Source organism: Fusarium flagelliforme (assembly GCF_020744385.1).
Source record: "Fusarium flagelliforme strain FIESC 12 MPI-CAGE-AA-0113 chromosome Unknown B0J16scaffold_1, whole genome shotgun sequence".
In the NCBI taxonomy this organism is placed as follows: Eukaryota; Fungi; Ascomycota; class Sordariomycetes; order Hypocreales; family Nectriaceae; genus Fusarium; species Fusarium flagelliforme.
Genome location: NW_025763503.1, coordinates 4,347,633 through 4,367,145, shown reverse-complemented (window position 1 = coordinate 4,367,145; position 19,513 = coordinate 4,347,633). Strand labels below are relative to the sequence as shown.

General features: G+C 48.8%; 7 protein-coding genes across 7 annotated transcripts; 2 read left to right on the top strand and 5 right to left on the bottom strand.

Annotated features, from left to right (window-relative positions):
• Positions 1 to 276: 276 nt before the first annotated feature.
• On the bottom strand, positions 277 to 4,106 carry B0J16DRAFT_359871 (uncharacterized protein). The gene is made up of 4 exons (XM_046129667.1): positions 3,899 to 4,106; positions 2,324 to 3,789; positions 1,144 to 2,264; positions 277 to 1,074 (listed from the first exon to the last, which is right to left on the bottom strand). The coding sequence occupies exons 1-4, from the start codon at positions 3,903 to 3,905 to the stop codon at positions 687 to 689; spliced, it is 2,982 nt and encodes a 993-aa protein (XP_045989365.1). The 5' UTR covers positions 3,906 to 4,106; the 3' UTR covers positions 277 to 686.
• Positions 4,107 to 5,020: 914 nt separating this feature from the next.
• On the bottom strand, positions 5,021 to 7,131 carry B0J16DRAFT_27124 (UAA transporter family-domain-containing protein). The gene is made up of 5 exons (XM_046123571.1): positions 6,624 to 7,131; positions 6,523 to 6,548; positions 6,429 to 6,445; positions 6,021 to 6,361; positions 5,021 to 5,958 (listed from the first exon to the last, which is right to left on the bottom strand). The coding sequence occupies exons 1-5, from the start codon at positions 6,864 to 6,866 to the stop codon at positions 5,389 to 5,391; spliced, it is 1,197 nt and encodes a 398-aa protein (XP_045989364.1). The 5' UTR covers positions 6,867 to 7,131; the 3' UTR covers positions 5,021 to 5,388.
• A 722-nt stretch (positions 7,132 to 7,853) lies between these two features.
• Positions 7,854 to 10,157, bottom strand: B0J16DRAFT_27115 (WD40-repeat-containing domain protein). Its single transcript, XM_046123569.1, has 6 exons — positions 9,768 to 10,157; positions 9,653 to 9,693; positions 9,477 to 9,574; positions 8,740 to 9,391; positions 8,096 to 8,676; positions 7,854 to 8,034 (listed from the first exon to the last, which is right to left on the bottom strand). The coding sequence occupies exons 1-6, from the start codon at positions 9,809 to 9,811 to the stop codon at positions 8,011 to 8,013; spliced, it is 1,440 nt and encodes a 479-aa protein (XP_045989363.1). The 5' UTR covers positions 9,812 to 10,157; the 3' UTR covers positions 7,854 to 8,010.
• Positions 10,158 to 11,995: 1,838 nt separating this feature from the next.
• B0J16DRAFT_27099 (uncharacterized protein) lies at positions 11,996 to 13,300 on the top strand. Its single transcript, XM_046123566.1, has one exon. The coding sequence runs from the start codon at positions 12,141 to 12,143 to the stop codon at positions 13,059 to 13,061; it is 921 nt and encodes a 306-aa protein (XP_045989362.1). The 5' UTR covers positions 11,996 to 12,140; the 3' UTR covers positions 13,062 to 13,300.
• B0J16DRAFT_27096 (uncharacterized protein) lies at positions 13,246 to 14,581 on the top strand. Its single transcript, XM_046123563.1, has 2 exons — positions 13,246 to 13,966; positions 14,036 to 14,581. Exons 1-2 carry the CDS (start codon positions 13,671 to 13,673, stop codon positions 14,466 to 14,468), a joined length of 729 nt encoding a protein of 242 aa, XP_045989361.1. The 5' UTR covers positions 13,246 to 13,670; the 3' UTR covers positions 14,469 to 14,581.
• Positions 14,582 to 15,251: 670 nt separating this feature from the next.
• B0J16DRAFT_391440 (muts domain V-domain-containing protein) lies at positions 15,252 to 18,309 on the bottom strand (the record flags this gene model as incomplete). Its single annotated transcript, XM_046131935.1, has 5 exons — positions 15,252 to 16,339; positions 16,387 to 16,816; positions 16,873 to 17,478; positions 17,524 to 17,753; positions 17,820 to 18,309. The coding sequence occupies 5 exons, from the start codon at positions 18,307 to 18,309 to the stop codon at positions 15,252 to 15,254; spliced, it is 2,844 nt and encodes a 947-aa protein (XP_045989360.1).
• A 499-nt stretch (positions 18,310 to 18,808) lies between these two features.
• On the bottom strand, positions 18,809 to 19,477 carry B0J16DRAFT_328963 (magnesium transporter). Its single transcript, XM_046126275.1, has 2 exons — positions 19,382 to 19,477; positions 18,809 to 19,331 (listed from the first exon to the last, which is right to left on the bottom strand). The coding sequence occupies exons 1-2, from the start codon at positions 19,435 to 19,437 to the stop codon at positions 18,974 to 18,976; spliced, it is 414 nt and encodes a 137-aa protein (XP_045989359.1). The 5' UTR covers positions 19,438 to 19,477; the 3' UTR covers positions 18,809 to 18,973.
• Positions 19,478 to 19,513: the final 36 nt, after the last annotated feature.

Genomic DNA, 19,513 nt, shown 5'->3' with positions numbered 1-19,513 from the left:
GTGGGACAACTCGATGCGGTCTCTTCAACTCGGGTACAGGCATGGGTTAGGTGTTGTTTGAATACCACAAATAGCATCGAACCTGTGTGAATTCCGTCTGTCCCCTTTATCTACAGCAGGTTGGGTTGGGCTGGAAACTCTCCGCAAAGCAATACCCTGCCGGATAACGTCAGCTTTCTTGGAAGTGGGTGCCAAAATTGACGATTGCTACCCTGCACCCTGCACCCTGCATCAAAGTTCAAGCTTCAGGATGAGACGTAGGCTACAGAGTACAGGTTCGAACAACGATTGTTCATTCAATTGATGTCCGCTGGATAACCAGTCCTGAATTTAAAGACTCCTGTATTGATTAAAGGATTTATTCCATGATGACCATCTATATCCAAGAGGGCAGCATAAGATTTAACCCTAGGTGCCAGATCCGAGCCGAACAATCTATAAAACAGAATGGTATTTCCACGCCTATACATATAACATAACGAACCGATATCTCGATGGGATTCAACTGCGCATGATGCCCGGCACGGCAGCACTACTAATTTCGTGGTACCGTTGTCTAAACAAGTATTTTCATGCAACCCAGCAGTCCAATTCTTTCAATCAGGCCAACATCAGTAAGGTAGTTAGTCTATTCATGGTACCCTAAAGTCACTGCATAATCCAACCATAGCCGTGTGAAATCAAGATCAAGTCTCTGGACCGAAAACATCGTCTGCAATGTCCCGGTCATCACCGGCTTGGGCCAGGTTCCGCATGCTGCCAGTACGATGACCCCGAGTGAAAATGCCTGGAAACATTCTCGGATCGCTTCCTGAAAGATGGTGGTCTGCCATGGCATCACTGGGCCACGCCTGGTCTCTACTAGCTGACAATCCAATCTGTGACGCAACCTTCGTGATTTGATGGCCGGCCGGTGGGGACATCTCAGGGTTCGCAGCCTCCCTGCCTGTCGATAAACCCGTGCCAGCAGCCTGGCTAGTCATGGATGCCACTGACTCTGACATTTTGTTTTCGTTGCCACCAGTTTGTGCCGAAGGCTCACTCGCAGCATTATATGTGACATATTTGGATAACCTAAACCCTACATGTTAGTACCTTCACACAAGTCGCAAAAAGGGGGAAGTATTCGAGCGTTGCACTTACACATCTCGTTCTTGCATCAACGTAAAGTAACGGAATTCTTCTCGGCGATCAGGAACGTTTGTCTTGACCATGGCGTTTCCTTCTTTCCCTGGCTTGTTACAGCCACGTCCCAACCAATGCTCTTTGATGGCCAGCTCATAGCCACTTTGCTTGACTGAATTCTTGGCCAACTCACACATGTCGACTGAGTTAAGCTTGTAGATTTGCGCCGCAACAGCATATTCCTCGATTAGGGGTTCCTTGGTGAAAGCGAATTGCAGAGGGTCATCCGTGGATAGAGACACGTTGAGTCCCCTCTTGAAGTACTGGTGGAATGGATTTCGTTCGTATGCTAGGAACAGAGCATTGTTACTCAATGGCGACATGGCGATGCCGATCTGATCCAAGTAAAAGATGTACTGGAGAAGTGGCACTTTGCGAAGGAGAAGTCCGTGACTAATGCTGTGGCAACACAGGGCTGCAACAGCCAAGTGTTCGCTATCGCCAGCCTCTCCACAGTGAGGTCGTAGAACAAGTGTATTGAATCCTCGCTTCCTACGCCAATAGTTCAAGGATACCAGGTTAGAATAGAGGTAGTAGATCCAGTAACTGTAAGGAGGATTCTGCTTAGTATCCCAGACCTTGGGCACAGGAAACTTCTTGAATAAGCGGCGCTCCACCTTGCTTTCATCGTCGACACTGTCAAATCCAATGACTCGTTGAAGGAAGATGTGTAACTTTGGGTGGCTTGACGGGTCCTTTGTAACTTCGAAAAGGGGCTGGAAAACGTTCTTAACCACCTGTTCAAACGTCTCCATCAAACCACTGGCTTTGTAGACGTCGTAAAGGCGGGGTATTTGAATGAGCCATCGAACGTTGTGAGAGAAGAGTTTGTTGTCGACAACCCAGGCGGCGAGCTTGTCCCATTCATCTATAGATTTGCCGTAGATGGAAATGCGCCACTCTACCATTTGGTACTTGCTTGATTCTAGATCAGAAATAACCTCCTTGGTAATCTCGGCAAGGTAGCGGCCGTGAATAAAATTATCCGTCTTGAGGAAGATGGTTCGGAGACGAGATTCCCCAACCGGGTTGTATTTTAGATTGAACTTATCGAACCGATGAAATGAATCAGTGTGAGCCTAATGATGTTAGTAGATAACCCCAAGATATGCCTTTTCAGTTCAGAAGTGAGTCTTACATGCATATCCAAAGTATCTATGCTCAGGTCGTAGGCAGTCAAGTTAATGCTAGCGAAGACCTCGGCGAGAGTGAGATGCCGCCCATCGCGAAAGAGGACAACTTCATTGGGAAACTTCTTCATCTTACTTTTGATGAAACGTAGCAGATGCTTCTGATTCATACATGCAGAATGATGAACGTGAGTGTCAACCTTTCGGACATTATAGAAGTCTCTGTGAGGAACCTTCTTGCTATCGGCTGTCTCCTGGTACTCGTTCAGAAGGACATATAAGTTGAATTTACCCTCAAGGTACTGGAGACGTCGGAATGCAAAACTTTTGCTGGGCCCATCGGATGACACATCCAGGATGTCGTCCAGATCCATGTAGAACTCCCTAATTGTAGGGACCTTGATCGCAGGCGCATGCGCATCATCGTTCTCAAAGACCTGGTAGACTCCGCTATCATCCAGCTTGTACGAACGCCCATCAGTCCCTGGCAGAGGCAACACATCCGCCATGTCAAAATCTTCTCCGATATCCTGGCCTGGCTTTCGCCTTCTTGCCGATCGCTTGCTCTCATGGTGATCCTGCGGCACATCCTTGGATGCGGGTTCGGATCCTGTCTTGGCCCCGTTCGCACCAGTGTTCTCCTGGCCCGGTACATGCTCCGCGGCGTTTGTTGCTTGCCTTGAAGATTGTTGCCATGCAGGTTCAGGTGGAGGGGGGTAAATTTCCCAATCCGGACCGTCTCTTGGGTTATCGTCTGGACCCTGGTGAGAGAGCGCGATGTACTTGCGCCTGAGATCCAAGATCCTCTGGATGTTCTTTGAGATTGCACTCAATTCCGATGTGATATGAGGCTCAGTGTCGAAGAGACCACCCGAAGGCAGGCCGTTACTGGATCCATCGGGAAGTCGAGGGTCTTGGGCCACCTGACTAGCATGTGGAAATGCCGAAGAATCGTTTGATGGAAAAGGTGCATGCTGCGTTTCTACTTTTGTGGGCGATTGAGTGAAACCCGAGGAGTCAATGGCAGGATTTGGCATCTCCAGACCTGGAGGTAAAGAATCAACTCGGCGACCACGCGAGTCTAAGACCAGAGAATCGGCACCATACTCAGTCGCAGGACGAGAACCAGAAGCGAGAAAAGGACTTTGAGGAATTGACTGAATGCCAGCCCCACCACCGCTTCGCGCATCGGCCTTGTTTCGGTGGTAGAAGTATTTTGCGTCGGTTTGGCTCATCTGGCGCTCAGCGACAGGATCATAAAAGGTAGTTCGCTTGGGCAAATCGCGGAGGAGCATGCCATCTTCGAGCTCCTCAGCATCGTCGCCGGCATGTGAGCCAGCATCAGATGCAGCCTCTTTGTGCGAGGCGCCATGACCGGTTGCACCAGCATCTCTAGTTTCGTCTACCTCCTCATCTGACTCCCTGGCTCGCACATCGAGTGCGGTTGATTCGCTTTCTTCAAATATAGGAGCGCCTGTAACATTGGCTTGGTCAGCGGACTCTCCAGTTTCTGCAGTCGTCGTCCATCGTGATATCAGATTGGCGTAGCAGAGGAGGGGCAAGACGAGCAGTGAGTTACGTACCAGGCATGGCGATTCCTTGCTTCAAGCCTTGAAACAAAGCTTTTTTTCGAAGGAAGAAGAACTGTCAATTCTGGTACAACGGAAGCTTTCTTGGGCAGGTGTCTAGAAAGGGCTGCTTAGGTCTTGAGAGCTTGCCCGCAGTAAGAGAAGAGACGATGGCAAGCAACGCAACAGCCCGTGAGAATGATAGTGGAGGTGAGGTATGGAGGTGGTACCAATAAGTGACTAACTCCAGGTACTAACCTAGGGAAGGTACAGTATGACGGTGTGACGCACCAGGGTTTCTAGTGGATCATAGTGGGACAATGCGTCGGTAGAAGTTAGGTAGAAATGAACTAGGCCCGTTAAGGCATCTACTAAAGGTATCTGGATTGAACTTCTAACTTGACTGCTATTGACTCTTACCACATGGAGGAGGTGATGCAAATTCTCCAGATATTTTTCTTCCCTTTTAATGGAGCGAGGTACGTATGGCTAGGTACTCAGAGTGCGACCAGGTGAAAATGAAGCGAAGCGTCAGAGATCATACACAGGGGCGTAATTGCATAGGGCAGTACAAACATTAGGGTCATTGGTAGAAGCATTAACCCTTGCCTTACAGGATAAGTATGCGACGGAGAGGATGCAACATGAACACATGCATTTCTCAATGATTCAGCTCCACTCAATTCGGAACCTGGGAGGTCTCCCGCGAACAAGGTCTGTTTCCGTACCCGCAGCACCGGGTCAAGTCCCTGGTCTTGATGAAACGCCATATAAGTGACAGACAGGTTCTACAACAATGTAAACCAAATTGATCATCGAGGGGTAAGAACTTTTTCTGAATTATATGTTAAGGCGAGGTGTGGTTAAAAACTTCCGTTGAACAGAAACCTGGAGACCTGTACAGGTAGCAGTCCAGCGTATACTCAATGTTGTTTGAAGTAAGCTTTCGTATTAAGGGTAGCTGGTACGTGACCGAAGTGCTATGAATCAGGTCAAATCTTGGACCAGCTCATAGCAAGACTGAATATGAAGAAAGTTGATAAGAATAATGAATGTGGCTGCAGTATACATACTCCATCTAACCGCACCTCTGCATGACTATTCACGAAGTTGAAGCGCCTGATCAAATCCCTTCAGTCAGTGGCATTCATTACACCTCAAAGGCTGAATGCCTGTGGAATTTCTATTCTATTTTCCAAACGTACATCATGCAAGGTTACTCTCGGGTTTCGGGCCTTATCATGGGGATCAGCAACGATTAAAATATCGCAGTCGGTATAGAGGGACATTCTAGACTTTTCGCATATGAGTCTTTCAGCTTTCCTTGCTTGTTGGTATACAGCGCGAGTTGCAACCCCAACCTTCTCATGGGCTACGAGCCCAGCAGAATTGACGGACCCGCCTCTCTTATTCTAATGAATCTTCCCAAACCAGATACGCCATCTAAGCCTTGTATAATTCGTCGCAGCAGTGTTATGCATGGAAGCGGTAAAAAAGAAACTCTCTTAGCTTGCTTTGTGATCTCTGGCAGGGGCGTTCTTCTCGGCTGGTACTTTCTTACGCGACCCGACTGTATACAGTCCACCAGCGCTGAAGACTATGATGGCACCGAGTAGAGTACCGGGCGCCAGCTGATTTCCAAACAACCAGATGCTCAGAAGCAGACTGACAAGCTTTCGGATATTGAGAACGATAGTGACGGTGAGAGCCGTTGATGCAGCGGCCAACAGATTGACACCACGAATACAAGCGTACTGCGTCAAGACATTTATGACGAGGAAAACGATTTGGCTGGGAATCGAGATCTTGGCGACTGCGGAACCAAACATCCCCGGTAGCTGGATTGGAGTGCTTGTCATCAGATGAGAGAATGTCCGAAGCATGGAGGGAGCAAAGGGCAGAAACAGCGGTAGAGAGAGCGCATGGGAGTAAAAGAGGTTTTCTTTCCACTGAGGGCCGTACTTGGCGTAGGTTGCTTCAGTGTAAAGTCCCATAATAGCAGAGAGAACCTGAGCAACAAAGAGTATTAAGAGTCCAGTGCTGAAGGCTGGGCGGCCACTACTCTCACTTGTTCCCTAATGTTTGATAGGAATTAGTCCCGTAATAGACTTGCCATCAGACAGATAGAAGAACGTACCTTGGCTTGAGCATCAGACCATGCGGCCAAGATGACGCCGAGCGTCAAGAGAAAGACAGCGATTACCTGGGTTCGGGTATATCGCTTGCCATAGAGGTAACCCGCCGCCATAGTCGTAATGCTTCCGCCAGATCGAAGGATTATATGAACTGGTACGGAGATATCGTAGCTGAACGCATGATTGTTCAAGAGATTGATAGTAAAGAAGAGGACAATGTTGAAGATCCAGCGACTGATGGGGACCTTGTTTGGTGTAAGAAAGAACCTGCTTTTGGTGTCAAACTGTGCAATGAAACCCGTCACAGCGACAAAGAGGAATTGAACAAATGTCAGAAGGGTTCCTATATATGTGTTAGTTGGCTGCACTGCGCTGTTGTAAGCAACATAACGCTGGGATAGGTTCCATACCACTGGAGGGCTCAAAGCTAGATAGATATTCAAGTCAGCTACACGGGCTTGGCTGGGTCAAACAGAAATTATCAAACAATTGTCGAAAACTCACTTAACGATGGCCTCAAGAGCGTAAACCTAAGTCAGTTAATATTTGATCGAGTTCTGTGTGAGACAACTCCTTGGTGGGGGGTCGGATAAGTGATAACGTACATTGGAGCAGCATCCTCCAAAGATCAAGCTCAACATCACACCAACTGTAAGTAACGAGGGTCCGACATCATGAGCCACTAGCTTGGCGATGTGCTGCGCTATCGAAGATCCGGAACCGCGCTCGAGGTCCCCATTAGCCGACTCTCGCAAGGCGCTGTCGCGGCTGACCGAGTTCTCAACGACCGTCATGTCGGCGGCAGCTGTCCTCTTACGGAGGATATGAGAAGGGGTTTCGGTCGCCATAACTGTGGGATGGGAGCAGGGACGTGTAAATAGTAAGAGAAAAAAAGGAGCGACAAGCCGTATCCCTCAGCAAGCGGCTCTGCTGACAAAAACAGAAAAACAAAAAAAGGAGCGGCTGAGTCGAGCGTACGGTACACCCACTGGACTGGATGAGATTTTACTAGTACCAATTGCCCTTCTGTCCTTGGTATTGTTGCAAGAGAGCCAAGAGTAAGTGACGAGAGTGAGACAGGCAGGGATGGATAGCTGGAGGATGTTTACTAAGGTAAAGACCAGATAAGACTCGGCACTGACCCGCATCAATTGAGGGGTACTGTTGTACCTGCATGCCCACCAGACTTGACCGAGCTGAGCTTGTACTGGATACGCCGCGCTAGTTAGTGGCTTTAACCAAATCATATCTTTCCAACCAATTTGGTACCTAACGCCAGTACTTCTATATGGATGCTATTGTACAACATAATGGCTCCATCTGGAAGTATCATGTTCAATGTAAAAGTATCGTGGGATTCTACAAGTACAGGCAGGCTTGGGTCGACCTCAGATTGGCTTGGGAGTAAAGTGACTGTAATGGCACTGGGTTTGAACTCTGCCCTGCATCAACTTGAACTAGGTACTTTCGTATATATCTCTCCCTTGAACCCACAGGCCAAACACTTAATCACGCTTGCGTGCAGTTTATACTTTGATCACTTCTCAGGTATGGGTGACATTTCTTTAATTCTCCTCTTTGTGGTTTCTGCTACACGTGGCGACCCAACGCCGATCCATGCATTCGTTCAATTCCATCCCATGTGGCTTCTCCCACTCATTCATTCGCTCGCTTCGTAGATAATGGTCGGCTGCTTCACTTCTGACTTTGCTACTGAATCGGCGGACTCATCAAGGGCACCCTACAGCTTTGTTCTCTTCCACGAAGCCTTCGCGTCATGCACTGTCGACGCTCTCTGCTTCGCTTCTGAATATCGTAAGTTGCATCGGGTCGCACGATCATGCCCTGCACCGTTGGCATGACATGTCATGCCCGAGCAGAACTAGGCCAATCCCTTTGGTGACGATGAGGCAACCCATGCTCTTGCTGCTTCGACTTCCGCCACGCCCTTCTTCGCTAAAATGCCCACGAGATGAACGCCGCTATCATGGTCTAAAGTGCTGAGAAGACAAATAGCTGTTCCACCGTGTCAGTAAGTTCTATAGAATTTAGAGCTGTTCTTTTTGGCTTCACTTACATTGTTTGTGGCCGCAATCGCAATACTGTCCTCGAACGGATGCCAGCTCATGTGCAGAATCTTTTTGTTAAAATCGATCTGGTCCGCGTCTGTCTCCTTACGCATTCGCTGGCCCTGACCACCTGGACTGCCAGCTCTGGAGCCACCCTTCTTGCCATTGGTCGCTGTCGGGCTCGTCGACGAGTTGATTGGTGTGGGTACCCCGACCTTCTTGGCCTTGAAAGCAGACTTGTCTGCCTGAAGAACGACCTCTACCTCCTTCTCAGGGTCTGAGGGATAGATCATGAAGTTGTTGTTGTAGCTTCCTGTCATAACATTCTTTGCGTCGCCAGAGAAAACGACTTCGAATTTGTCAAAAATGCTATCGTTCTCATATGTGTCACACAACCGTGGTCGGAGGTGCTCGTGAATCGGTATCGTCTTAACAGGCTGTCGTTCCATGTTGATATCCCAAATTTTGACAGTCAGGTAGTCACGAGATAGAATGTATCGGCCGTCGTGCGAGAATCGAACATCAGAGATGGAAGAAATGATTTCGGAGAAGAACGATCGCGAAGAAGGGTCTTCTTCTTGTTCAAATACTGCAGTAACAGGTTAGCAAGTGTCCAGGCGCAGGAAAGTCAACGCAAATAGGATCCACAGACGTTTGGCGTGCTGATCGCACAGAGCGCTCTCTCGCATATCCGCAAGCTTGATAGTACCCTTGGAGCTTGCGTACATGAACCAGTTGCAGCTCATAGGATGGAATTCGGCAGCTGTGATAACTTCGGTGAGTTCTTCCATGTTAGCGGGCTTGATATCAACAATGTTGAAGCTCTGATCCTGAATGTTCAGGTTCCAAAGGTTGATTCGTAGATCATCACTGCTAATAAAGGTCTCCCCGTCACTGTTAACTGAAATGCTGTTGATGTGATAAGCGTGTGCGTTGGCGTATGTTCGGCGTGGGACGGCGGCGACGACTGTGTCATGGTGCGTGAGCCGAGGTAGCTTCAGGTCGGCAGCGTTCTTGAATTGGTGAGCAGGTAGAGGTTTAGGAGCGCCACCACCGCCAGCAATACTTCCAGGCGTAACATCGTGAGAGAGATTGTTCTCGGCCACGACCTTGAGCGACTTCTCAAAGACCTTCCATAGCTTGATCGTTTTGTCGTTGGTAGAGAGCAGATAGTGCGAGGCGTTCTGTCGTCTGCACCACTTTATCTTATTGATCTTTTCCTCGATCTCGAGTGACTTTAGGTAGTCGAATTCGGGCTCGTGAGACTGAAATTCGGTATGAAACTTATACTCGCAGGTTTTTTTCTGCACAAATCTATCAGAACGATGCTACAGAATCACCAGGCCAGTCGTGGCCAATGCACGAGGGCTTGGTTGGATGGTGACGTACCGTTTCGTTTCGTTCGAAAAGCACTACCCTACCGCCCTTGTCGCCAGTAGCGAGATAGTTTCCGGTATGATCGAATTCAACTGTAGAGATAATGTCGGCTGTACCAGAGCAAGAATGATGGTTAGAATAAGAAGACGACGAAACGGGTTTCAAGGAGGCAAGCGGTGATGACATACCCTCGGTGATATCTTCGACATCGCCCTTGTCACCAAAACACCTGTGCAGAAGAGCTCAGTATCGGTCGTCCCAGTAAGATAAAAGGCTTGAAGCCAAAGAAAATAGCCAACATACTGTGTGAACTTCCACGTAGGTGAGTTCGCTTCGCTATCAACCATCTTGGCGAGCAGCGAGGGCGGGGATTAGGAGGGGTTGTGGTTGGAGTTCGAGGGAGGCAAAGGTCAGACTCGATAGCTGTGGGAATGGCGGGGCCAAGACGGAGGGGAGGGAGGATTGATCGGAGTCGAGAGTTTGGAGGCGATAAAAGCTCTCGACTTGAACGAAGCGAGAGGTAAGGACGCGAAGGGATTTGAACAGCGGCACACGACAAGTCTTGCGGTGGGCGGGATAGCGTCAGGCAAGGCAAGGCAATGCAAGGTAAGGTAAGGTGGTTGAGTGAGTGGGTGGAGGGCGGTGGTGTCGTTTTGGATATCGTCTTTTTGTCGGCGCCGCAGTGGGGTCTAGCAAGATATCGCCGCTGTGGTCTATAAAGGAACGTTGGTCCAAAAATAATTTACTGTCGAGTGAAGTCGACGGGTCGAAATGAGTTGAGTTGATGGGGGGAAGAAAGTTGGAGAGAGCTCAGGTCTAGACAACGATGGATGTGTATGATGTTGAAAGGTCGGCAGGTGTCCAAGGCTGAAGAGAATACCTAGCGGTAATGACGGGATGGTGCGGACGTGGACGTAGACGCAGACATAGGTAGGTAGACGTGGGCGACGGAAAGAGCAGAAGCAGAAACAAAAGCGGCGGCCTAGACAGCGAACCAAAGAGATGAGGGAGGAGACAGTGAGTGGAGGGGCAAGGCTCCTTAGGTTGGTAGCGGTAGCGGTAGCTGGTTCACTAGAGTCTGTGCTATGGATGCGCTATGCGGGCTGTTTACCTCTCCACTGGCGATGGATGTAGAGCTGCCCGAGCTGAACCGCCTAGTAAGGCGCCTATACAATGCTGTGCCGTAGACAGCAAGATTTCTCCCCCATTGCATTTGTTGTTTTTATCTCAATATACAAGTAGTTGAGGTATCTATAGATCTACGGATACTGACTGAAGTGGTGGTGATGATGTGAGGTGGGGTCTATATTTGAGAGGTATAGAGGCGGACAAAGGCACGTATGATGCTATATCCAAGATCAATTGAGCTTGAAAGGAAAAGTTTAGGCTACTTGGTTGCCTATGTATCTAGTTTGTTTAATTGAGTTGAAAAGATAAACACTAATCTGATGCTTTCCGCACCATGAAAGCATAAAGAACAGGGGTCAGAATATGTGATGAAATAGAAAGTGACGCAACGAATTGCCAGGTGCAGTACTGCACTGTACTGTACCTAGATATGGTCTATATCTAGGGACTATCTCAAGGCAAGGCAGAGTCAAGCTTCTTTGATCCTTGATCAAGTTCGATTTTGGGTTGGTCTGTTCTGGTCTGGTCTGGTCTGACCTGGCAGGCCTGGCATGACCTGGTTTGGTTTGGGCTTGGAATTGAACTTGACTGCCACTGGATGGCGGTTGAGCAATGAATGGATACGGGGACACGGGTGGATCTTAACCTAGATACCTTAGCTTAGTAGGTTAGTAGGTTATCTTAGCATAGAAGCAAGGCAAGGTAGCGACCCGACGCGTTGTCGCCTTTGGGCTTCGGGTTGGCAGTGTATGGTGGTTTTGTTTTGTGCCCATGATGGCATGACGTGAGTAAAAGCAACACCTCACAGAACAGCTAGGTAGGGTCGAGAACCGAAGCTAAAGCTGTTCAACAGTACAGAGCAATCCCACCTGAGTTAGAGGCTTGACGCCACCAACATCCCAAGATCGATGACTTAATATTATGCTTCTAGGTACAGTATCAAGCTTGAGAAGGCCTGAGGAGCATATTGTTATTAGCCATAGTTCAGTCTCCATCTAGGCCAAGCTACAGTTCCTATTCTCGCCAGTATATATACATAAATATCTAGGTTTTTAATTATGTAGCAGCGAAACTGTAAAGAATCGACCACCCAGTCTATGTCTTCGAAGTCAGTGTGCTGACTACAATCATACTACTGTTCTTTACAAGTGGTTGGACTCATGAGATCAACAGTTCCACGCTCAGAGTTTCCAGGATATGTAGGTACTTTGCCTAATGTTTGAACAGCTCTGAACCGGGTAAAGGTGCAAGTTACAGGAGCTGTAGCTTTAATCAGATCGTTTCCATGTATCGAGCTACCTTATCTATGTGCATGAGGGGCATCGGAGCTTAACCCATCAGGGACATCCGATGCCCACCATAAAAGCCGAGCTGATCGGCACCCGCTCATCCGTCCGGGGCCGATTTGACATGTGCTCCGGTTCAACTTCAGTTACTGACCAACATTGACATATATATCATATCTCAAATACCCTCAAAAGCGCATTATAAAGATACCGTACCACTAAAATTCACTTGAGAGGCATCCGTTCAGGCTACCGCGACAAGATGAGCCATAACAATCAACCACCACTGGAAACGCATACAGATGAGAACGCATCTCTGAATTCTAAAGGCAAAGGCAAAGGCAAAGACACAAACGACGAGGAGTCAAGCACAATCACTGGCAGACTCCAAGCCTCTGGCAGACTAGCTCTGAATGCCTTTGGGACTGGCCCAGTTCTAAGTGGCCAACAGCCGGCGACCAAAGCTAGCACAAGCGGCAGTAACAACATTAGCAGAATCACATCAAGTTCGGGAGAAGCATCTTCACATAAACTACACTCCTCTGTTCAAGGGGAAACACTTCGTTCAAAGGCAAACTTGGACTCTGGAGTTTCAGCACAAGCATTCGATGATTTTGTCAGTGCCGACTCCACCTTGGACTACTACGATGATAAGCCCACACCAAATGACCACCGTTCAACAGATGTATCAGTGTCAAAGGATGTCTCTGATCAAGAAAAACGAGATGGTGCAGCCGTAATCAACCTACTCGATGGTCCCTCGGATGAACTTGATGCAGTTTTACTTGGTGTCCAAGAGGACGATGAAACTCTTACACCAGAAGCAGCGGCCAAACTTCGAGAAGCCCTCTTCCCTACGAACTCGACATCTGCTGGCTCTGGGTTGAACGATTTATTAAACTTCAACCCTGACTTTCTGAACCAGCTAGGAGCCGAGGCAGAGCTTGAACGACAGCTCTACCTAGGCACACAAGATACCGACGAAGCCAGAAGCAATTGGCTACAGCAATGGGGCAACGTGCTCAACGGGTATACCGATTATGTTTGGGGTGATTTGGAACCGTTGATAGCTGAGGCCCGAAAGGAAGTTGAACAGACCAAAGCCCGAGGCTCTAACGATGCATCGGAGACAAAGGCGCTGGAGCGATTACGACAGATACTTGCACATGTGCGAGGGTTTTGAGGACAGACGTGTACCTAAGGTTCTGAACATGAAAGCAACGATTTCTTATAAGATTGTAGGTACATATGAACTTCAATTGCCCGTATAGGTACTTGGGAAAGAAGACTAATAAAATACCGGCGTATATAATAGTTCACCTAATTGATTCATTATTGGTAGCATAATGTAGTAGTGGAGCATAAGTTGCTGAGCCAACTAAGCTGACCAATGACATCATTCAGATCTTGGTCTAAACCCCAGCTCAACGCTTCTTTCCATGTTCGTACTTGTCGTGTTGCCCAAGGAAACATGGAAACCCTTGGGTCGAGTCTTCAGTGACGACCCCACTGACCGATATCATCCCGGACCCCTTGCTAGAAGCTTGGAAGTTTACAAGGAAGCATCCATATCCTACCTAGTCTAAAGGCAGGATTTCATTGGGGTTTGTTTGCTTTTGACAAGTTCGAACCTCCATCTTGTGCTTCTCACATGCTTAAAACAATTTGACCTGCAGTACAACGGCTTAAGCGCTCAGTCTCTCTCCGCCTCCAACTCAATACCTTACTTTGCCTACCTGCCCAAGGTCCTCTGTGCCTGTGTCTGTGCCAGTGTTGGCAGGCCCTGTCAACCATGTTTCGTTATGGCTCGTACTTGTTGCTCGGCTTTGTCGCAGCCTCAACATCTGCGCAGAATATCCCAGAGGTGCCAGCACTAGCGACAGCAACTGCGACCGCGACTGCGACTGCGACATACTATCCCGCCTACATTCCACCTGCGTCGGTCATCTTCAAGCGGGACGATTCATGTCCCGCCAACACATTCCGGTGCTCTGAAGAGCTTGGCGAGAGGTTCCGTGACATTTGCTGCCAAAACGGCCAAACATGCGCTGTTGATTCCGATGACGAACCAGCATGCTGTCCCTCTGGGTGAGTATAATCGTCCAATTTCATATCTGGGCGTGTACTTCGATGAATGGTGAGACTAACGCCTCACAGCGCTGTATGCACAGGTACAGCTCCAGCTTCGGCCACCGGCACAGCAACTGCTTCGCCATCCTACGTTCCGAACTCATATTTCGCCTTCCCATACGCCGCGGCCACTTTCGAGAGCGAGGCTGCATGCACATCAGCGGTTGATGCTTGCGAGAAGAACTACGATCAGTGTGTCAACTATCTAGGAGACGGAGGTCAATATGGTGTGACTATCGTCGTGCCTGGCGGTGGAGGCACCACCGTTGAGGGCGGTGGTCAGGCTTTGGGTTCTTCCTCTGCAACGGCTGTCTGTTCTAGCTTGAGTTCCCGTGCATGCGGCAACGTGTCTAATGACGACTGTTCGGATTATGGAAACGATGCTTCGTCCTCCAACAGCCGTGGCTTGTGGTTTGTCAGTCTTGGCGCAGGTGTTGCGTTGCTCAACGCACTGCTCTAAAAGTCGTTGGCGCTGAGATGCAAATCACAGACGGCCACCATATATGGATTATGAGCTGTTGGGTCGGCTGTATTCAAATCTGCCTCTGACCCTGCGGCTCATGCTTTCAGAACGAGGCAGGCCTGAGGAGATGCTCACACAGACAGCATTGACTTGACGCCAAGAGTGGACGAAACCCATTTTACGAAGCATATTATGATTGCCCCAATCTGATTTCTCGAGGGCTATGAAGCGTGCTTATCATGTTGTATATAGGATTGCAATTGGACCTGGATTAAACGGTCGACACTATATATATTTGCATACTATTTTTTTTTTTTCACCAAACATCCCCTTACTGTGGCCCACAAGATATACTCAATTGCTCTTCGTGAACTCATATGAAAGACGCATTGTGTCCATGAGAAAGGCTTTTTTGTAAGCCGCTTGTTAAGGGTGGCTCAACCCCATACCTAACAATCCAATACTCTCATCCCGAAAGGTTCATGACAGTTGATGGACAATAACTATTTGGGCATAGCGGTCTATAGTTAACAATATCATCGCCGCAGCACTTGTAGAGCAACCACAAGGACAACAGAACGTGTTGTTCGTACCGTTTCTGTAACGTATCTTGCTGCGTAGCCTTCGAATGGTCCGATGCATCCTTCAGCTTAACTCAACTTTATATGATAGGTAGTTGACATCAGGCAGGAACAATAGCTGATAGTTGAACTCATTTGTACAAAGTCGATCTTCCACCCACACAGAAATTAACGTGAGATTACCCCTACCAGCAACTGCTCAAGTATTTGGTGAGATTATGGCTTCCAATATATCCTCGATGGAATCTCTGGTACCATTTTCACCCTCGTTCGATTCCACTTCATCTTCGTCGCCGAAAGATTCGTTTAGAAACAGCCGTGCTGTCACCTCTGCTTCCTCCAACCGTTCCGTCTCTGGTGGGGATAGGCCAGCACAAACTGCTCCTAAGTCTTCGTTCTGGGCAAGCAGCTGGGAGATACTTTCAGCACGATCGACGACGGCACTAGGTACTCCATTCAGAGCTGCGCATCTGCCTCCAAAACTTGACGTACTGTGGCCATGCTCAAGACTGAAAAGATAAGTGACTTGATCGTCTAACAATGCCGCCTCCCAATCCAGTCTTACATCCATGTGCGCGATTCGGAGGCCGCTCTGATGGTTCAAATAGCTATTCTCGAAGATCTCGTGAAAGTGTGTGGCAGCAAGAAGGCGAGGACAGTCAGGTCCAAGTGACAGGTAGTGGTCCAGCAATGCGGCCAGTAATCCAGCACCGTCGTCACCATTCGTTCCCTTGCCGAATTCGTCTATCAGGATGAGGCTTTTTGGTGTGGAGGCCCTTGTCGATAGAGCAGCTTGCTTCATGTCTCTGGCAAACGCACTCTCGCCCCCAGTCATACTCTCCCTGGGAGAAATACATGTGAGAATACTCTCGGTGAGCCCAATAACGGCTTGAGTAGCTGGTACAAAGCTGCCAATATGAGCAAGATATACAATGATAGCCGTTTGTTTTAGATACACGCTCTTGCCCGAGTGGTTCGGACCCGTGAGTATCAATGCTTGAGGCGAGTCATCTTGCACCTCGGCCGTGTCTTGGGACCCTGTAAAGAGGTGGCAAGAGTTGGGAACAAAAGCTGGCACAGCAAGTTCCTGCAAAGGATGACGGCCCTCATCAATATGAATTACACTTGCTTGCACGACCTGTGGTGCACGCCAGTTGTACTTCTCAGCACCAAGAGCCAGCGCAAGTATTGCATCAAACTCCCCACACATGTCCGATGCTAAAAGCAGAGCTTCTCCGCGCTCCAACACTCTGCTGGCCAGTCGGTGGATAATTTCTACCTCTCGATCTGTGTATATTTAGTTTCTGATATCAAAGCGGGAATGGGCACATTACCTCCAATCCGGCAGTACATGTCTCCATACTCTTCATCTAGCTCTCGCATGTAACTGTTCTTGTAGCATACTATGTCGTCTGCAGTGAACATTTTCTCCCATCTTTCAGCAGAAGTGCCTTCTCCCTCATAATAGCCGTTTCCAGTGGCAGGGTTCGGTTCCACTGCTATGAGAAACCCGATTTGAGGTAAGAACACGCAAGACTTGACATGCTTACACGCCCACTCTGGCAATTCGCGATGTATGTGGTTGACGACTTCTGTTAATAAACTTCCCATGCCATCGTACTGTCTTTTGAGCTCGTCTAGTTGAGGGTCGATTCCAGCCTTTACAGATGACCGGTGACGTGCTTTAGATTGCTCAAAGTCAATTGTTTTGTTAACCATGTCTCCGACAGCTAACATGCTGGCTGGCTGGAGACTCTCTATCACCTTGGTAAAAAGTCTTAGCTCGGGCTTTCTAGCTTGTGCTGTATGGAGTAACCTACTTTTTGGAAGAGTACCGCCTCGGAGCCACCGTTGAGGGATCCTATCAGTTCTCTGAGTGTCAGGGCCTGTGTCGTGAACTTGTGGATTGTTCCCCATACGCCCTTGTCGAAAGACTGCCCAGAAGACGGAAATTCGATGCCTTTCCTGAGCTGTGCGAATGTAGCATGTAAGTTTCGAAGCTTACGGAGAGTTGAAACTAGTTGTGGCAGTTTGTCGGCATTGTCAGGCTGCAGTAATACTGCAATCGACTGTTGCCTTTCTGAGATAACGTCGATTTCCAACGAGGGCCGGAGAAATAGTTGACGTAATGTTGCTCGACCCTGGGGGGTGCAAGCCAGGTGATGAAAAAGACCATAAACGGAGAGACTTTCTTTCGGACTGCCCTGAGTTGTATCTGGTCCCCATGCTTGAGTGTTGGGGTGCAGTTCAGTCTGTAGAATTTGTAGTGATAAGAGAGTATCACTACCAACGTACATATAAGACGAGAGAGAGAACATACGAATGTCAATGACTCGGAATAGAACGCCGGCTACTTGACCATCTGGGAGAAACCCAGCAGATCTCCGACGAAGAATGTCACCCAGCAAGGCACCAACGCATCCTACCTGGGTCGGGTCAGTGCTATCAATATACAACTGCGCTTAACTCACCGAGACTGGACTATTCATGTTGATACAGCCTCCATAGCGGAGTGACCGAAACGCCTGTGATTCAGGCTGTGGATGCCCTGGTATAGATTCTTCGTTGGTTGCATCATCAACACCCGTCGAAAATACAATACCGGTAGGTAACAAGGCTTGAGAGTTAAGACCTGCGAGCCGTTCCTGTGCTGTTTCGATAGAGAATTCAGAGGACTGCAAGCCTCGAAAGATAATGCCCCCTGAATTATCTTTGCTCACCGTCGGTCAATATTCCTACGATCAGGACAACACGCGAAATCACTTACCTGTTGGAGTAGTGAGTTTCTCGAGGTGGTCCCAAAAACTTGTGGGAGATCTTGCCGACACAAGAAGACTGCTCGGTTGAGCATGGGTAAGAAATTGCTCTGCGATGTCTAAAGAAGCTGTACAGATGTCCTCCGACACCTGAAGGATACCGTTTGTAGTGGAAAAGTATGCGCATCCGATTGTAGAATTGTCTTTCATGTCCATAGCCATAACGATTTCATGTTGCACCGGCTCGCTGCTACTTCGTGGGTTCTCTTCTTCTCGAGAAAGGGGCGATCCAGGTATGTCCAAGCCATTGGCCATCGAATTGCGAGTGGTGGGACTCGAGCGTAGTAAGGAGCCAGGTCTAGAAGAAAGACTGAAGATGCTTCCAGGTGCCGAAGTGCGTCCTTTCCTGGAGGTAGAGCCTCGTCCCCGGCCCCAATCCCGACCCCGACCTCGACTTGGGCTACTCGAGCTAGAAACACTCGAACCTGACGTTCTATTCATTGTGGTCCTTTCAAGACAGAAAAGATCAGTCCATCAATATGTGAATGATTGGTCAGGGGTGGAGGAAGGAGGAAGGAGGAAGGAGGGACGGCGAGCTGGAATCGAAGAAAGGATAACCAGATTGATCGTGGCGAGACAAACCAACGTACTAACGTCGGGTAGTTGCCGTCCAAAGGGTAGACGATTGGTACTTGGTTTCTGCGATTTGGGAAGGTTCTCGTAAGCACTCCTTCTTTCCATACCTAGTGGACGGGTAGTCGGGGAAAGGAGAAGGATGCTAAAGTGGCAGGCACAACCCGGACGCTTCTCAGGATCAGAAACCCAGCTGTCAATGGGGAGACAATTCTCAATGGCATCCAAGTCCAATTTTTAAGGTATATCGTTGTTTGAGGCAGGGGTCTTTTATTGCACGAGGCAAGAGTTGCCTTCATCCCATCGGACAATCGGCTTTTATCTGTATTCGTGACTTACATACCCCCGAGCAGTCCAAGGCCCCATCGTTTGGTGTATCACTATCGGATATTTGCATCACTACGTTTGTGCTGCATCATTGAAGAGAGTAAGGAGTGCCGCTGTGTACCTAATACCTAGGTACCCATTACGGTAGTATGTATTATACCTCAGTATCCAGTACATATTGTATTCGAGATACAAACTGTGGCCTTTACTTCTCCTCCGCCTTGACCCAGTTCGCGAACTCGCGTCGCTGCTTGCGAATATCGATAAACCCAGGTCGCGTCTCCAGAATGCTAAAAGGATTCCCGCGGTAGTCCTTCTCGACCTCACCACTTCCAGTCGTAAAACCAGCCTCTCCTTCACGCTCAATCTTTCCAGCCCATTCATGCCACTTGATCGGTCGAAGCTGCGGTGTTCCCATAACCAAGCCCAGAACGACAATCAGTGTCGCTACTAAAGCTTCAATGGAGATATCGATTGGGAGGGAATGTGTTGCGAGCGGCTGCGGCTGGCCATGGTGCACCGCTGTTGATGAGATGACGGAGTGCTCTTGCGCAGAGTAGCACCTGGGACGACGGTCAGTTTGTGGATTTTAGCACGGGAGCACCGAACTTACGCGTGCGCAAGAAGAGCAAGACCGGTCACGGTCACTGTTTTAGAGATCCAGGTCATACTGCGTCGAAATCGGGTGGCCTCTGATAGGGTGTGTTAGGACGCCTTGAAGACAAGTCGTGGCTAAAGGTGCGAT

What these genes read in the sequence shown, in the direction of transcription:
- B0J16DRAFT_359871 (XM_046129667.1), bottom strand. An exon ending in TAGATACTTTGGATATGCAT is followed by an intron (nt 2,265 to 2,323) that starts GTAAGACTCACT and finishes TAACATCATTAG; the next exon opens with GCTCACACTGATTCATTTCA. An exon ending in TTGATGCAAGAACGAGATGT is followed by an intron (nt 1,075 to 1,143) that starts GTAAGTGCAACG and finishes TGTAGGGTTTAG; the next exon opens with GTTATCCAAATATGTCACAT.
- B0J16DRAFT_27124 (XM_046123571.1), bottom strand. Translation starts at nt 6,866, where the DNA reads ATGGCGACCGAAACCCCTTCTCATATCCTCCGTAAGAGGACAGCTGCC. An exon ending in TTGGAGGATGCTGCTCCAAT is followed by an intron (nt 6,549 to 6,623) that starts GTACGTTATCAC and finishes TAACTGACTTAG; the next exon opens with GTTTACGCTCTTGAGGCCAT. An exon ending in GGTCTGATGCTCAAGCCAAG is followed by an intron (nt 5,959 to 6,020) that starts GTACGTTCTTCT and finishes ATCAAACATTAG; the next exon opens with GGAACAAGTGAGAGTAGTGG.
- B0J16DRAFT_27115 (XM_046123569.1), bottom strand. Translation starts at nt 9,811, where the DNA reads ATGGTTGATAGCGAAGCGAACTCACCTACGTGGAAGTTCACACA. An exon ending in GTGCGATCAGCACGCCAAAC is followed by an intron (nt 8,677 to 8,739) that starts GTCTGTGGATCC and finishes CTGTTACTGCAG; the next exon opens with TATTTGAACAAGAAGAAGAC. An exon ending in CGATTGCGGCCACAAACAAT is followed by an intron (nt 8,035 to 8,095) that starts GTAAGTGAAGCC and finishes ACGGTGGAACAG; the next exon opens with CTATTTGTCTTCTCAGCACT.
- B0J16DRAFT_27099 (XM_046123566.1), top strand. Translation starts at nt 12,141, where the DNA reads ATGAGCCATAACAATCAACCACCACTGGAAACGCATACAGATGAGAAC.
- B0J16DRAFT_328963 (XM_046126275.1), bottom strand. Translation starts at nt 19,437, where the DNA reads ATGACCTGGATCTCTAAAACAGTGACCGTGACCGGTCTTGCTCTTCTT. An exon ending in CTTGCTCTTCTTGCGCACGC is followed by an intron (nt 19,332 to 19,381) that starts GTAAGTTCGGTG and finishes CCGTCGTCCCAG; the next exon opens with GTGCTACTCTGCGCAAGAGC.
- B0J16DRAFT_27096 (XM_046123563.1), top strand. Translation starts at nt 13,671, where the DNA reads ATGTTTCGTTATGGCTCGTACTTGTTGCTCGGCTTTGTCGCAGCCTCA. An exon ending in CCAGCATGCTGTCCCTCTGG is followed by an intron (nt 13,967 to 14,035) that starts GTGAGTATAATC and finishes AACGCCTCACAG; the next exon opens with CGCTGTATGCACAGGTACAG.